General features: G+C 42.7%; 2 protein-coding genes across 2 annotated transcripts; one reads left to right on the top strand and one right to left on the bottom strand.

The window, feature by feature from the left end:
- The first annotated feature begins 3,775 nt into the window (after nt 1–3,775).
- LOC126568710 (phospholipase B1, membrane-associated-like) lies at nt 3,776–7,829 on the top strand. Its single transcript, XM_050225227.1, has 6 exons — nt 3,776–4,088; nt 4,158–4,336; nt 6,495–6,937; nt 7,004–7,121; nt 7,202–7,278; nt 7,680–7,829. The coding sequence occupies exons 1-6, from the start codon at nt 3,776–3,778 to the stop codon at nt 7,822–7,824; spliced, it is 1,275 nt and encodes a 424-aa protein (XP_050081184.1). The 3' UTR covers nt 7,825–7,829.
- Nucleotides 7,830–12,535: 4,706 nt separating this feature from the next.
- Nucleotides 12,536–15,527, bottom strand: LOC126568234 (phospholipase B1, membrane-associated-like). The gene is made up of 6 exons (XM_050224679.1): nt 15,202–15,527; nt 13,678–13,856; nt 13,135–13,577; nt 12,948–13,065; nt 12,786–12,859; nt 12,536–12,678 (listed from the first exon to the last, which is right to left on the bottom strand). The coding sequence occupies exons 1-6, from the start codon at nt 15,518–15,520 to the stop codon at nt 12,543–12,545; spliced, it is 1,269 nt and encodes a 422-aa protein (XP_050080636.1). The 5' UTR covers nt 15,521–15,527; the 3' UTR covers nt 12,536–12,542.
- Nucleotides 15,528–16,372: the final 845 nt, after the last annotated feature.

Raw genomic sequence — 16,372 nt, 5'->3', positions numbered from 1 at the left:
GTTGGTTGGCCAACAGGTAATGCGAGAGGTTGTGTTAGAAGCGACCGGACTCTAGCCCACGGTATCTTCACTGGGTCAAGGTGGTTTCGATAGGGTGGTGACGGGTCTCAGGTTTACGGTTTTCTCATGCGCGTTTGCTGCTGCCAGGGCGCCGGTTGTAAATCACTTTCGCGGTTTTTGCATTTGGTGATAGGACGCTGGGGATCTGGATCTGGGGCGGTTACCGGAGCGTGTGGATTTGCATGTGCGTGCTGTGCGTTGAAGCAATAGGTGGAATGGAGGAACCCTCGGAGCATTAAAATGGCCGCAGAACAGCTGTGAGTGGTGGAACTGTAATTGAAGATACAAAATGCTTTGCCGTGTCTTGAGGAAGATGTTGAGAGTATTTTTCTTTTAGAAGAGGATTAGCGGTACGTTTATGACACGGCAGCAGAAGAGACGTCGAGCTATTAAATTACATTGTTGTGAAGTCTATCCGAAGGAGGGTTTTGAAGGGTTCAAGGCTGCTGCGATACATTTGGAAAAGAAGTGGCTGATCTGTGGTCAATGTACGACTCGAACGTGAAGACATTGTTAATGGCGGTTTAGTAGTGATCATATGTCTCTAGAGTTCTTGTGCATGTGCCAGTCGTTTGGAGGAGGTAATTACCGTTCAGCGCACGTCATGATCGATTGCTTAATTGTCCTGATGGTGATGAGTTGTACTGGCAAAGTGCAAAAACAGAATTTGAAGAGCAGGTGATGAAAACAAGTTGTAGCCCTTAGTGGCTGTTCTTGATTTTAATTTACGAGATCAAGAATTGTTCAATAAATTCCTCCACACCAGACCAGGCAGAGATTTGTGCTTAATTGGATGCGTTGAGTAGACATCCTTTTCTGTCTACATCGACAAAGGTATTATTATGAGTGACAATAAACTATTCCTCAAAAATTGATAAGCATTACAGAGTTTCTCGGGAAAACGCAACATAGTAACATTGTATGTCAACAATGTAAACATAATCTCCAAAATTGTTTATGTAATTCGAACCAGGTATTCTGGAGCCCTGTTCAACATGGAAATACCCGATTTCAAAGATGTAAAATCTCATCAAAGACTATCACTACGAAGACTATATCCGTCAAATATCTGTCAAATAGATACTTCTCCGTCCGCATATTGGTGATCTTTTCCAAGTTCTGCTCGATAGCTCTTTCAAATTGCTCTAGTAGTCAAGGCAATCGCGGCGCTGTCCTGGTTGCCTGGTCGCAGTGTTGACTATTCACCGACGAATCAAACGAAGTCAAAGAGAGCCAGAAATGGCTGCCCAAGACCTCAAAAGGCTGAGCCAAAAAAGTAGCAAAATATCTGTAGAATAATCAGTAACCAAGCCACGCTAGCATGTCAGTGCTGCTTTGTGAGGAAGTACAAACAAACAGGATTCCTCGACTCTTTCGATAGGGGTTTTGTTTTTTAATTTTAGAATTTAATTTCACATCAAACCGCTGTATCGATATAAGCGTTCAAACAATCAAACCAAGAAGTAATTAATAACTAATCTAATAATTTATGAGTCACATCAAAACAGCTTGATTTGATTTTTATGAACCTCCTAATGAACACGAAAACCATGCATAAAATTTATGTTTTTCATCACACCCGTTAGGCAAGCTAGTCGCGATCATTAGTGCGTCGTTAACGATTCCCTCAGCACCTCTTGGGGTGGACCGAATGAACTATTGTGGTTGCTTTGTGGGGATTTTATTTTTTTGTTTTGCTGTGCCGTGCTTACAATCAAGATCGCACAGAAAAATAAACTTTTCATTCCTGTTTTCAAGTGATTTGCTGCATTTTTTTCTGTGTTTCTGCATTTGCTTGTCTTACGATTGTTCACCGTAAAGCTACCTTGAACTTGAACTTGAATGAACGCGGGCAGGAAACGAACATAGGAAAGCATAATTTCTTAAGCAAACACACACACACAGCTCGCGCCAACGCTTGTTATGTGAAGAAAATTGGCACATAATAGCTTTCCACGCCGGTATTTAAATGTGCACAAAACAAACATAACCCTTTTCAACCACTTCACTACCAACCAAGCGGAAGCTGAACGTAAACCGCACGTACCCGAAAGGGCCAATTTTTATGAATGGAAGCAAAAGAGGAAAGACATACAAAACCCGAGAAAGCCTTTCCTTCAGCGGGGCGATTCAATCCACCGGAAACCGGTTTCTCATCCCAACGTACCAACGCCAACCGATTACGAAAGCGGAATTATCGATCAAGACTTGGCACTTGGTCACGATCGGCTTAGAGCTTTCGTTATGCGGTGCTTGCGTTTGCTTTCCATGGAACTTTCCGTTTCATTTGCGGTGTATGCACGCTGGAAGGCACGCTGCAATAAATATATTGCACATACGGATGAAGTAATTGCTATCTTTAGCGCCTAATTCGGTCAACGTATCAAGGTCGTGGGGAGCTTTTTTTTATTTTGGGGAGGTGCATACGTACGGGGCCGTATGTATGCATGCGGGGAATGTACAAATGGTACGTTACAAAATTATTGTTTGCATAACGATAATCGGACCGTTCGACGGTGGGGTGTTGGTCGTCGGTAATGGTAAGCTGGTAGCGCAGTGTTAAGCATGCATTATGATTATTGAATTACTTTTTTCGAACGATTTTGGGGGTGTTGTTTATTTTGCGTTTGTGCTTAATTTTAAAATAAGCTGCTGAATTGATAATGAATGTAGTTTTAAAACGTATACGAGCGAGTTCGTGGAATGAAAACTGATTAAAATCAACAAGAAATGTTTTGGCAGTTGACAAAAAGGCGGTAAGCCGTAATACTGGGATATAAAAACAATATTTTTTTCCATTTTTTAATTGTTTAATGAAACTCCTCATATGTGAGCACTGTTCGTCTTCGTCTTATATTTTATATATTTTGAATATTTTTTTACCTTATATATAAGGATATTTACCTATTTTTACTGTAACTTGAAAGTTTCTTAAACTGAAACTTATAATTATTTTCTGTTTTATTGATGAATTATTCAAACTATTTTAACATAATTTTTTTAGTTTACTTTATGGTATAAGTTTTATTATTTTTATTCGACGCAAAGTTTTATTTTTCACTTGTTTTATTATGTTTTTGTTCTTATGTTTGTTTGATATCTTTTTCATTTAATAACTTTGATAAACATTGCTTTTAAGTTGTATTTCAACTTTTGAATTAGAGTTTATTTGAATTTATTTGATTATTTTTCCATATTGCTTTTTTCTTTGTTGAAATTCACAATCATTATCAACTTGGTTTTCAATATGTGTTATATTTTTATGTATTTAAATTTAAATTTATACATCTAGCATTTTGAAAATGAATATTTGCTATAAACATATTGTCTTCATCTTGTAGTTTTGATATAATAAAATCATATTGAAAATTTGGATACTTTTGTTATTATCGTGTACAATGCCTGAATTCATCAATACTTTTCTTCTACTCTCTCATGATTTTACTTTTGAACCTCAATGAATCACTTTTTTCTCACATGAATCAACATCAATAGCATATGGTGGAATGGTAAAGCAATGCCGTCCGACGGCCACCCGGTCACAGCTAAATGACTAAGTGTGATATTTTTGTGGGTTTTTCTTCTGAGGTCCGGGTTGGCCTTCTTTCCTTTTCTCTTTCAGCATCCGAATATAAACATTTCACCGTGCGCATTGTTACAAATCAAATTTCCATGCCTTGTTCACCTTCAGATACCGGTGACACAGTGACACGAAATGATCCTTCGATGTTCCGTGACGGTGTGCGTGTTAGTGCTCTTCCTGCTACCGGTAACGTACGGCCGGGCGAGAAGCCGGAAGGATACGCACGTTGACATAACTGATCAGACAACCGTGCTGGACAGTGTCGGTATGCGGGGCGTGTTCCGTTTTATGCGCTCGTTTATGTATAACGTCGCCGGAAAGACTGGCCAGCGCACGCGTGGATCCTTTCTTCAGGAGCGCATCCCCTCCGAAGTGCCATTTCCGTGTAACATAACGCTGGGCAGGAGTGCCAAAGTGCCAATGAGTGTGCACAAGCTGAGACCAGGTAGGAATGCTTTTATGTATTTTAGATTCAATGTGTGTAAGAAAATCTATTTGCATTTTCCCCTTATAGGAGACATAAACGTGATCGCTGCCATGGGTGACTCGCTGACCGCTGCTAGCGGTGCAGCCGCGTCCAGTTTTGTCGACCTGTTCCAGGAAAATCGGGGCCTCGCGTGGAGCATCGGTGGTCAGTGGGACTGGCGCAACGTAACCACCCTGCCAAACATACTGAAAGTATTTAACCCAAAGGTAAGCTGCCGACGCCAACAAAAACCGGGTCAAAAAGGTTTCCTCTCACGCTGCACTTGCTTTCGGCGGCAGCTTTTAAGGTCCTCAACGGAGTCCGATGGCTTGAAAACCCTCGGTTTTCGATTGCATCGCTTTTTATTTTCATTTTCGTGAAGCGATTGTTGCGCAGTGGCAAGAAGATGAGTCACAAGCGGACATCTGGTCTATTGCATCTGGAGATGCAAATTTTTTGGAGGGAGCGGAGCAAATTGCACCCCAAAAGATTGTGCAAAGCGCGTGCCTCTGGGTAGAGCTTAGTGGTTGGCTGGTGAAGCTGCCAAGCAATTGCAATGTTCACTTGCGGACATGAGGATTGTGACCTTCTTAGAATTGAAAAAGCTGCCGTTTCGACCATTCGTGGACACAGCTCAGCAGACAGCTCAAGGAAAACTTCCCTTCGAATGTGCGCCTGTACCGTGTAGCCGGGCATGAGTGTTTGAAGAGGGAAAAATGCCACACCATCTTGCATCACCGTTAGGAAACATTGCCTCATCTCATGATCATAAACACCAGCTTAATTGAACCGCTAGCAGCAGAAAAAGGTATCTTATTTTGGGTTCCAAAATCAGGCTACGCCTTCCTGTGGGAATGTAGGGAAAAAATAACGTTACACCATTATTGGCATAACGCCTCCCGTGGCACAATTGCTTACTTCCTCTAACGAGAAGAAAGGTAATTGAATTAAAGGTCGCTAATTGAGCACGATCAGAGCGCTAGAGCAAGAGCTTTAGTTTACACGCTGGCGTAGTCCATTCACACGCATCTTACTCGTCACTCTTCGAAAGCTGCTACTTCGGGTAGATGCGTAACGGGTCAATTTTTCCATCACCCTTAAGACACCGGTGTGTCGGTTCGTCCCGCTGACCCCTTGATTGAACTGAACTTTGCCATTTCTCAGACATCACACAGGAGCCTAGCAGCTCGAGTAAACAAAAACGCCACACGATGAGGGAAATTTGATGCTTTCTTTCAGCATTGGTGGTTGCTGTGGATAATACAGTCTCGGACAATTGTTGCTTATTATGGAAGTTGATCGTCAGGGTTCAAAGGCACATACGCAATTGACGTAATGTTTCATCCTAATGACACAGTGACCGGGAACCATAACCACATGGTTCCTGTTGGATGAGGAGTGAGTGTATGAATGAACGATGTTGGTGCTGAAGGTTGTTACTTTGCATATCCTGGTTGATGATTTACTGTACGGTTGGGGGAACAGTTGACTGGTTGAGTTATATGGAGTATTTGTAGTTGGTTCTTGCTGTAAATGGGAGTATTTTCTGCTTGAAGAATTAAAGGGATAATAATTATAACTATTTTTAAACATATTCTACACCAGAAAAATCAATATTGACCATAAGAACTTCCCATAGTGATTGGAGATCATGATTTTATTAGTGTAAGTTAAATTAATATTAAAATAATTTCGCACAAACCTTAGAACATGGGAGACATTGCATGAAAAATCTGATCAAAGTGTGATAATAGTTAGAAAAGTTGGTTCGTGCTTGATGTGTCCGTTTGATGACGAAGCACAGGAAGTTCTAGACTCCTTCGAGACTCCTACGACCTCCGAAGTGCTGCTGGCCATCTTATGACTTCAGGACTTAGAGATTCCTTATAGACGTAGTTTGATAAAGTCCGGATAGGATTTTATCGCGGCAGAGGGTACGGGCTGTCGCTACAACGACTGGACGACGTATTAGCTCTGATTCTATCACTACTCCGCCAGCTTTCATCTCACCAGGATTATTGAGGCATACTGTACGCCTTAAAGTTGGTTGGATTATTGCTTCTACGTCTTGGCTTAACTTCCCATCATGCTGAACATCTAACAGTTTATACTTAATGTTACCTCGTACTTGGACTGGCAGTCCTCACTACTAGAGGAGAGTCATTGGAGGGATGTTGGCCTACAATGTTGAAAATTCTGACTTGTTTCTCCATACTTACATATTGCATGATACCATCGATGAAGAATTTGCATATGATTGATTGGCACAGACATTTTTTACATAGACCCAACAATTTTCCCAAGATAATCGTTGAAGATTGCGACGAAATAGAACTTACGAAACATCTGTCGGGTATCCTTTCTAATTTCCTTCACTTTTTTCAGCTCGTCGGTTACTCGCTCGGCGACGCTTACCCGTACCATCGGGACGCTCAGTTCAACATGGCCGAAATTGGTGCCGTTTCGTACGACATCCCGCACATGGCACGCTCGATGGTGCAGCGCATACGGCGTGATCCGCGCGTCGACTGGAAGCGCGACTGGAAGCTGGTAACGATTTCGATCGGTGGCAACGACTTCTGTACGTTCGTCTGCACCATGCGCTACCCCGAACAGCTGCCCGCCAAGCATCGGTTACGGCTCCAGCGTACGTTGCGCTATCTGCGCGACAGCATGCCGCGCACCTTCGTCAATCTCGTCTCGATACCGAGCGTGTCGACGGTGGTAATGTTACGGCGGAAACCGTTCGAGTGCCAATCGCTCCACAATGGCGAGTGTTCCTGCTGGACCGGGAAGCTTTACAATCAGAGCGAAGCGACGCGGGCAAGGTAAGATAGCTTTGGGGAGGTGGTTTTGTGTAAGGTATGCGTGTTCAAAGTCCTTCTCATTGACAGGTGGAAAAGGATACAGAATGAGTTTATCAGGGTGGAAAAGGAAGTTGCGGAATCGAAAGAGTTCCGAGGGCTGGACGAGTTTGCCGTCGTCTATCAACCATGGTCACTGAATGTGTCGGTACGGTGTGAAAGTGGTTTCGGTAGTGCATCATGCACAATGATGGGTTTTTTAAATATTTGCTTTTATTTCTTTGCCAGATGAAAATGAACGGAAAAGAGGTGGACTTTTCCCTTCTTTCGTATGACTGCTTCCATATGAGTCAGAAAGGAAATGCGTAAGTAGACCATTTTAAAAAATATAATTAAAGTTAGATCGGGTATAGAATCCAGTCCGAAGAAGAAGAAGAAGAAGAAGAAGAAGAAGAAGAAGAAGAAGAAAAGGAAAAAGTGTACATATTCGCTTCTTCATCATCCATTACATTACCTTTGAATGCTTCTGAATTTATAACAGTTTTGAATCTTGCGTCATCATTTAAATCTTTGGTTAAGTCGTTTTATATGTTTGCTTGGTTTGCTTCGATATGTATCAATTTCAGTTCTTTTATTTGTGTTTTGTTTACAACTTCTAGTCTACAAATTGTTTTTTAATATAATTTTCTATAAAATTTGATTTAAGTTCCTACTTTTACTGAATGATTTCTCGCTCGTTTATACGTCTTTTTCATTATTGTCTTAGCTACGCCGGTGCCGCACTGTGGAACAACATGCTCGAACCGGTGGGAAAGAAAACCCCAAACTGGCAGCCACTCATGAAAAACTTCAACTGTCCCACCAAAGAGTCACCTTACCTAACCACGTACGATAACAGTGGTCACAGCTAACCAGCTAGATTATCGTATTACAGCAAGTCAACCGAAATGTTGTGATGCTTATTTATTGTAAAATGTTTGTAAAACATGTGCAAAACCTCCTATCTGTTTAGTGTTTAGCTTAGCTACGGTAGATCTCTTCAAAAATCGATTTCAGTGCAGAATTGTAGTGACAACTAATTGTAGGAACCGGGTCCGGTGGAAAGATCTTCATTTCAAGAAGCATCATAAGCATCACTAGAAAAAAAGAAAGAGAGAGAGAGAGAGAGCTTGCCATCATCATTACATTGGGGCAATGTAAACGAAACCATGTCAGTAGTACACGCGGTCTCAGTAGAACTGTTGGCAAACGCGAACAACGCAAAGAAATGAAAATAAATTGTTCAATCAAACTGATTCGTCTCAAGTACGCTCGTGCTATGCATGATAATTGTGATAAGTGATATGATGTTGTTTTTTTTATTATTATTTTGACTCCGAAACTTACACAGGGAAAGCAATGCAGAGCCATTGCATAATGGTGTCGAGATGGTGACGCACCGATAATTATTACGGTGCTGCACTCGCCAGGTGTGAAGAAGCGCAGATCTTTCGATGAAGGATGCATTTCACCAGATTTTGAAAAGCGCAAACCCCTCCTAACCACCACTCCATTCAATTACTTTCGCATCTTGGCGGGAGTCGTTCGCCGAGCGGTTGCCACGGTTTGGTCTTCTACATCTATTTTTTGGGATTGGTGGGCTCGCTGGTTGAGGTTCATTTGCGAATTTCGGATTCTGCCCAGTTGAGCAAGCGGCAGTTGGAGTGTTTAACGGAGTGTTGCACTTTATTTGCACATTGTCCCGCACGAAAGCGATGTTGTCACCTCGGGGTGTTTGGTTTGCTTTGCTATCATGCCGAATGGAAAGGGAATTTCGATTGTTTTAGTGTCTGGTGCGTCTGTGCATATAAACATTCCTCTTTGGTGTGCTTTTATTTTGTGCAGACCTTGCTGCGGAGAAGATCGTGTGACATTTGCGCGTTACAGTTGGAGTGCTCATGAAAGTCCTTTCGTGTTGTAATTAATACGTTGAAACCCATATGGAAATGGTATACTAAATTAAGCAAAGTCCAAGTGTTACAAATCTGCAAGACAACTTAAATTATGATCGCTTTTGTGAAGATATTCGCTTTTCAATTCCGAAGAAACTGAAAAAAGTTCTCTCTTTCCACCCCGAAACAAATAAACAAACCAAACAAACCAAAGGCACCCGTGCATGACATGTTTTACGATGGATCATTTAAATGAAGTACCGAAACCGGTGGCAAATCGATCGCATGGCTCCATTCCGTTTCGTTTGTTTGTAAACTCATGCAAGGACAGCATGAAACCATTAGACGGGCGATGCTATGCAACGAACGAAACGCGCATTAAACGGCTCGTTAACCGTTTGAGTAGAGCCTTCGGGTGAGTTTGAGTGTTTGTTTAGGATTTGCTTGGTGAAATAATGTATGACAAATAAATCTCGCCTAATAATTTTTTTTCTTCTAAAATTTGTTAAATTTTTAAACTTTTTCTTCTTTGTTTATCGACCTTCCAGGTCATCATTAGATGGTTAAATGGCTTACTAGACTGCTAATGCTAATTCCACGCAGTTGGATAGTCAGTTCTCACTACGGTGGAAGGGTAAGGATGGGACCGAGGATGAACTTGGTCCTGCCATGTATAAATCAGGCATCATTGTTGCCTTAACATCAAACCACTCCCTAAATTGTTAACTACAAATTGCCAATAATTTACAATTTTTGAAGCTTTTTCAAGTGGTAGATATTCTTCATTTCGATATCTTGCTGTAGTGTAAGAGTTCTTCAGAAATTTCATTTCAATTTGGACCTTTTTGGCGGTAGGAATGTTAAGCATGTCTAGAGGACATGGCCAGGTGTCCAATACATTTCCTGGAAATTAGGTCTAGGATTGTAGTCTACCATCCACGGCTGCGTCCTCATCCTCAGGATATTTGCACCGCAAAACAGCTCCATTAGCTCGTGTTTTGTTCTCCTTTTTCACACGCCCTGCTCGCACAAACCATCAAAGATAGTCCTTCGCACCTGTCGGTTGAAAATGGCGAGTGCATTGGCGTCTTCCGCCAGTAAATTTCAGTGCTCTCAGGTAGCAGATATCCTTTGCCATCTCAGGAAAGATGTCGTCAACTGATACTCTGCTTCCGACTCAAACTTTACCACGGTCAGAATCTCCGTCAAGCAGGTATTTTGTCTTCGCGGCAATGATCCTCCATCCACGAAGCAAACAAATTGGAGAGATCAACTGAAATTTTTGCACCGGATCTCGAAGCCCGAACCTCGTAATATCGTAGGCCACCTTGAAGTCAATGAGCAGGTGTTGCATAGGGATCTGGTGATCTCGGCTTTTCTAGAGAAATTGCCGTACGGTTAAGAATTGATGGGTAGTACATGATATGCCTCCAAAAACTTCAGCTTGTTAGCTTCGCTAGAACCATCTTGTTATTATTTCTGCGTAATCCCCCATTAAAATGTCCTCTTGGATCCTAGAGGACAAACCACGAAGGTTTGTATCATTAGAGTGTTCTAGAAAAAAGGATCAAGTAGAACTTGAACGGATTAAATCCTACAAAATTCGAGTCATGTGCCCAAAAACTTACTCAAAATGCCTGATCAACTTGGTTCATAAGCTTCAAGAAAGAAAAAATCAAATACTCTTATTAGCTTAGACAAACAGGCGTAAAAAACCAGCTAAACAAACAATTTAGTTAACATTTATTCGCAGATTTGACACACCCCATCTGTTCATCTCAACAAGTCGTTTATTCGCCAGTAAAAGAAGAAAAAAAATCGTTCCCCACACAATGGAACAATTTCGTTGCGGATCATTGCATTGTGAACGCTCACCAAGTATCAATAGTCGTCGTCGTCGTCGTTGGGCCTATTAAACTCCTTGTCCGATTTACGGCTGCGGTTAATAAAATCCAAAGCTCGCGTGTTTACCGCCACCAGGTTGTAAACGGCCACGGTAACGGTGGCGTCTCAAAGCACTGTGTGCCGTTATTGCAACATCGTTGCAACGGGAGCGATTATTTAATGTGTGTGGTACAATAAAAAAAAGCGATGATCGATGTACAAGACCAACGTACTGGCTTTACCGTGGTACCTCCCGCATTGGCATTAGATCGAGTTTGAAACCCGATGGCCTTATACGATAGGAAGCGTCTGGATTTGGAGCGAAGTTTGCAATGACAGTTTTGTACCGTGGTTTGTTTGTTTGTTCCCCTTTTTCCGTATGGGAGTGTTACGTGTTTGCGTTTTATAGATGAAGAAGGTTTTAGTATTTATTTTCTATACATTTAACCAATAAAATTTATACTTCTGCTAACAGCTTCCTCAAATATACAATTTTCATCGCCTAGAAATATCGCTAATTATCTCAAGTCACACTCTATCACGCGCTCTGTCTCCAATCGCCACACTTCAAACACTCCACCGCATCAGCAATAATTAGCCAAAAAGCTAAACCCCACCCATTTCCCATCTTCATCGGTGGTTGGTCGGTCTTTCCTTCCCTTTTCCTTCACAAGCGGGAGCCGTTTTTAATTCGATAACATAAGTCTTGATTACCCTAAAACGGTCGATCGTTATGAGAGTGCGAATTGCCAAAACGAAATGAAAAAAAAAAAAAAACGGGCCGTGACTCACGTGTTCTTCGTGTCTGTGTGTGTTGGCTGCCTGCGGGATATAAAGCCAACCGCTTCCAACACAAACTAGGCCGTGGAACAGTGCTGAAAGACGCGCTGCAGCAAATATACGGATGAAACAAATAAAGTAACGTGCGTCGACATAATCATCACACGCCGAGGAGTCGAGGAGTCTTGTTGGGGCTGTGCGTCGAATCGACCAATCGGTGCGGTTGGTTTTACTGTCGAAGATTGACCTGTGAAGGGGAGAGGAGGGTGCCGGGTGATATAAAAAGTAAACATCGCTAGAGGGCATCATCTGGAGCGGGTGATTGAGCCTTTGCCAAACCTAGGCAGCGCTGTTGTAAAATAAAGACATTGGCTGTGTACACTTACGCCGCCGAGGGTGAGTTTTATGAATGAAACCGTGCGGGCACTGTAGATCGTATGAGAAGTATTATCTCATCGCTCTAGTGTAGACCAGTTTAGCCATTTTGGGTAATAGCTGGTCTTTGCTATCATCCTTAGGGCGTGATGGAAGGGTAATATCAAGACAGCTTTCACTAGGGGAGAGTTTTCCCCATTAATAGTCGTCGGGTTTCCTCTATAAATGGATACACTTTAAACCAACACCCAACAGCATGTAGTGTAGGTGCGATCGGAGGCAATTTCATTCACAAATTTCAAACCCGCCATGTTGTGGAACGGTGACCGGTTGCGGAGTTTTCCGATATCGATAACGTTGTGCCGAACGCACAAGAATGTTCAAACGAAAGCGAAAGGGCAACCCAAACCGACTGCTAGTTACGGACGTCATTCGCCGTGTGTTACTACGTTTGACCTCGTTCGAGTGACACATCGCGGGGTAACAGGAAAAGCAGACACAGCTCGTTCGATCGGATTTCGGAACCGGACTTTTATTTAACCTAAAACAACCCTTTTCTTGTGCTTTCCCTTGCGTGTGTGTGTGTGTGTGTGTGTATTTCCCCCCCGCATTATGTGTGTGTGGTTTGCGTAGTTAAGGGACCTCCGGGTTACTACCGCCTAACTGTTGTCGTAGGTGTAGATGTAGGGAGATTCCTTCGAAGGGCAACGAAAAACGTCGATGCCTGGCTTCCAGCCCGTACTCTTCTTGCCCGGCGGTTCCAGTAGGTTGTTCCAATAGGCAACTGCCGCTTGTCTGTTTTGGGGCGAAAGTTATGCAGGAGGAGAATTCAATTTTATTGAACCTTGTTTCGATGGTATGCTAGATAATATCCGGCGATTCAAACGATTGGTGGTACTTACGCATGGCCTTTCTGACTCATATGAAAGCAGTCGTACGAAAGAAGTGAGTAGTCGACCTCATTTCCTTTCATGAGCTGTTTTTGTTTTGGTGTGAGAAACGTAAAAACGATGTTGGAAGTTGTAAAATTGGAAGACTTGTACAAAACGGGGCGCTTAACTTACCGAAAGGTTCCTCGTCCACGGTTGATGTACGACGGCAAACTCGTCGAGTCCACGAAATTCGTCCAGCATGGCGACTTCCTCCTCCACCTTCCGGTACTGCATTTGTATTCGAGCCCATCTGTGCAGTAGCAGGAAGTAAGGTTAGTGTTCTCGTCTCTCGTCTCACAATTCTCACCACCCATCCTACCTAGCTCTGGATTCTTTGGTAGAGTTGTGCAGTGGACCAACCCAACACGGACACTCGGCATGGTGCAGGATCCAACACATCATCGGTTTCTTCTTGATCGACACCACCGTCGACACGTCCGGCACGGACACAATGTTGACCAGCGTCCGGGGCAAATTATCACGCAGATACCGCAGCATCTTCAGCAGCGATCGTCGATGCTGCATCGGCAACGATTCGGGATCTTTCAGTGTGCACACGTACGCACAGATATCGTTACCTCCGATCGTGATCGTTAGTAACTTCCAGTCCTTCTTAAAATTAACACGCCCATCGGTGCGGATGCGCGTCACCATCTGGGCGGCCATGTGCGGTAGCTCTTTCGAGACGGCACCTATCTCTGCATTGTTAAACTGCGAGTCCCAGTGGAAGCTGTACGAATCCCGGTAGGAATATCCAATGAGCTGGAAAGCGATGACCAAACCAACAAAAAAAAAAAAAAAAACGAGCTTTAACTGGGTGTTCGGACTTCGAAACCGGATGCGGTGGAATCCGAAAACAAACCTTCGGATTGAACATTTTAAGTATGTTCGGTAGGGTGGTAGCATTTCGCCAGCCCCACTGGCCACCGATGCACCACGAGAGGCCACGGTTTTCGGTGTAGAGCTGCAGGAAGCTGGTGGCCGATGCACCGCTCGCTGTGATGACGGAATCGCCAATCGCCGCCACCACGTTTATGTCACCTGTGGGAAAAAGTTTGAAGGGAAGAAAAAGTGCATGGATGGAAGGTGATAGTGGATTAATTAAAATAGCTTAGTGAAGGTGTGATGGTCAGATTGGTGTTGGGAGAGTGAAATTTTGATTCATCCTTTCTAATCAAGCGTGGTCTCGTTATTTCACGAAATTTAATTTGCAAACGTTAAACACAGTCAACATAAAGATAAGAGAGTTGCAAAAGAAAAAGGTAACAAACTACGAGCTGTTATGATTCAATATGAGCAGCTGATCATAAAAATATTAAAATGTACTATGTGAAAGTCAAAGCAGTGGACCTTTCCAAACAGCTTATTATTGTTCTTTGTTTCTTCCGCCATTTGGTGAGCAATATTTTATTTCTGTTTATCGTGGATTGTTTGCCAATTTTTTTTATTTTCAATCACTTATTTTAATAGCTGTAAAATTTCTTTTTGATAATTTTTCTATACCGTTCAATTATGAAATAAGACCAAAAAATTTACTCAGAAATTCTTCTATTTTTTAACGTTAAAATATTGTAAAACCAATCTATTCTTTAAAAAAACCTATTAACTATTTTTCAACCATCAAGACAGCTTAAGTTTTGACAGCAATCGATTTGAAGTATTTTTTGATAGCTTGTTGATCGTTAAAAAATAATCCAATGTATTTTATTTTTTATATATTGCGAAATCTTTGACAGAAAATATTTACAGACACAAAATATGTGAAATTAAAATTTGACTTGAATCCGGGAGATTTCATCTATGTTCAAGTATGATTTATTTTATTGGGGTTCGTCGCTTGCTCTTTATGAGTCGTTTTCCTCTTCTAATGGACATCGGCCATCTCCTTATCTATGCTCTTTAATTTCTTGTTGATCGTAGCCATCGGATCCCACGTTGATCGGTGGGCATGTGAATAAAAAAAGCCGTGAAAATGTTTCCCTGGGAAGCAAACATTTGAATTCCAAACCGGAACACAATGTTGCCTTGGCACCCGGATTGCATGGAAAATATGTCCATAAAAGCTGTCATAATATGTTCCTAATTTATGCACGCATTTTAAGCGACCCACTCGTACAGTCGGCCCTTTCCAGCCGAGCCCATTGCGTAAAGTGTGTTCCATTAGGAGGAGATTTAAAGACCCACACTAACGGTGAGCGATTGCTCGCCTCGGCTCGGCACGTGCCAGCCTTGAAGATGGTACGCGCGAAAGGTACGCACTTGGAATGCAAATTCTTCTTCGGCGCCTTTATCGGGAACAAACACAGCCAACATATTATTTGACCCATACCGTGCAGAAAAGCTCACCCATCGCACTACACTGCAAATGCATTTATAATAGACTTACCGGGACGCAGCTTGTGAACGCTGGTCGGTGGTTCCGAACTACGGCCGACCGCAACGTCGCACGGGAACGGTACGGTGTCCGGGATTTTCTTCTGCAAAAATTTGCCACTCGTCTTGTAGCCGGTCCGGCCGGCCATCATCATCGTGACGTTGCGGTAGAGGTGAAAGATGACGCGCCACTGGGCATTGTCGAAGATGGTCGGCTGAAAGGCGCTGATTGCCGCGTTCACCTTCCAGCGGTGGAATTTGTTTTCATGGCATAGCAACAACAGCAGCACCAGCAGCACGCTCAACGATGACGTTTGGCTGAGCAGTTGCATTGTGTGTTCGGGTCGTTAGGGTTGCCCGGTGCCGAGGCAACGAACTTTTCGCTCGCTTTTCGATAGTTTTCGTTTGGCCGCTTGGGAGAAAGATTCGGTTGAACCGATAAGCGAGAAACCTGGGCGATGGGTTTTGGTTTAAATGCACTGCGAATGTTTTAGTCACATCACTAGTCTTGTTTTTTTTTTCTTCTGTCGTTCACCGGTACCAGACGTAGTAATTTAAGTTCGATTTAAAACAACGAATCACAGCATCACTGACTACACTTTTACGTACCACGGTAGGGAAGAAAGGAAGCGGTAATTAGTGAAAATTTCACTCTATCGCGAGAAAAATACTGCAACGCGCGCATGAATCATCAAATGCAACTCCATCACAGTCCGGTACACGTGGATGCCACCATGGAGTTTTTGGTTTTGTTTCTTACGTTAAACTCCCGAAAATCAGCTCGCTGTTGAACATGCTCCAACCGGAGCCTCTGTTTAGAGCTAAGTATCAATTAAAAAGCCACTTGAATGTGAACATCTTTTCTCTCTCAAGCGAACCCCACAGGGTTCGGTTTGATAAATAGCAGCTTCCGTACACAGGTGTGCCTTCGAAGAAATGGTAAAGCAAAGCAAGAAAACAAATAAATAAAAGCATATGTAGCAAACTGATGCCCGAACGGTGTTCGTCGCGTGGTCGCTTCTGATGAGTTATTAATATGAATGAGCTTTGTTGCATCGCATTTCCATCACATTAATCAGTTGGGTTGGGTTGGGTGGGCCTCTGAGGCCTCGTACATAATATTCGTTTCCACTGCTACGGTATTTTGATTTGAAACATTAGAAAGTGTCAAAATTATCGTCAAA

The sequence above is a fragment of the Anopheles maculipalpis genome, chromosome 2RL (assembly GCF_943734695.1).
Source record: "Anopheles maculipalpis chromosome 2RL, idAnoMacuDA_375_x, whole genome shotgun sequence".
NCBI lineage: Eukaryota > Metazoa > Arthropoda > Insecta > Diptera > Culicidae > Anopheles > Anopheles maculipalpis.
This window is presented reverse-complemented; position numbering and strand designations above follow the sequence as displayed.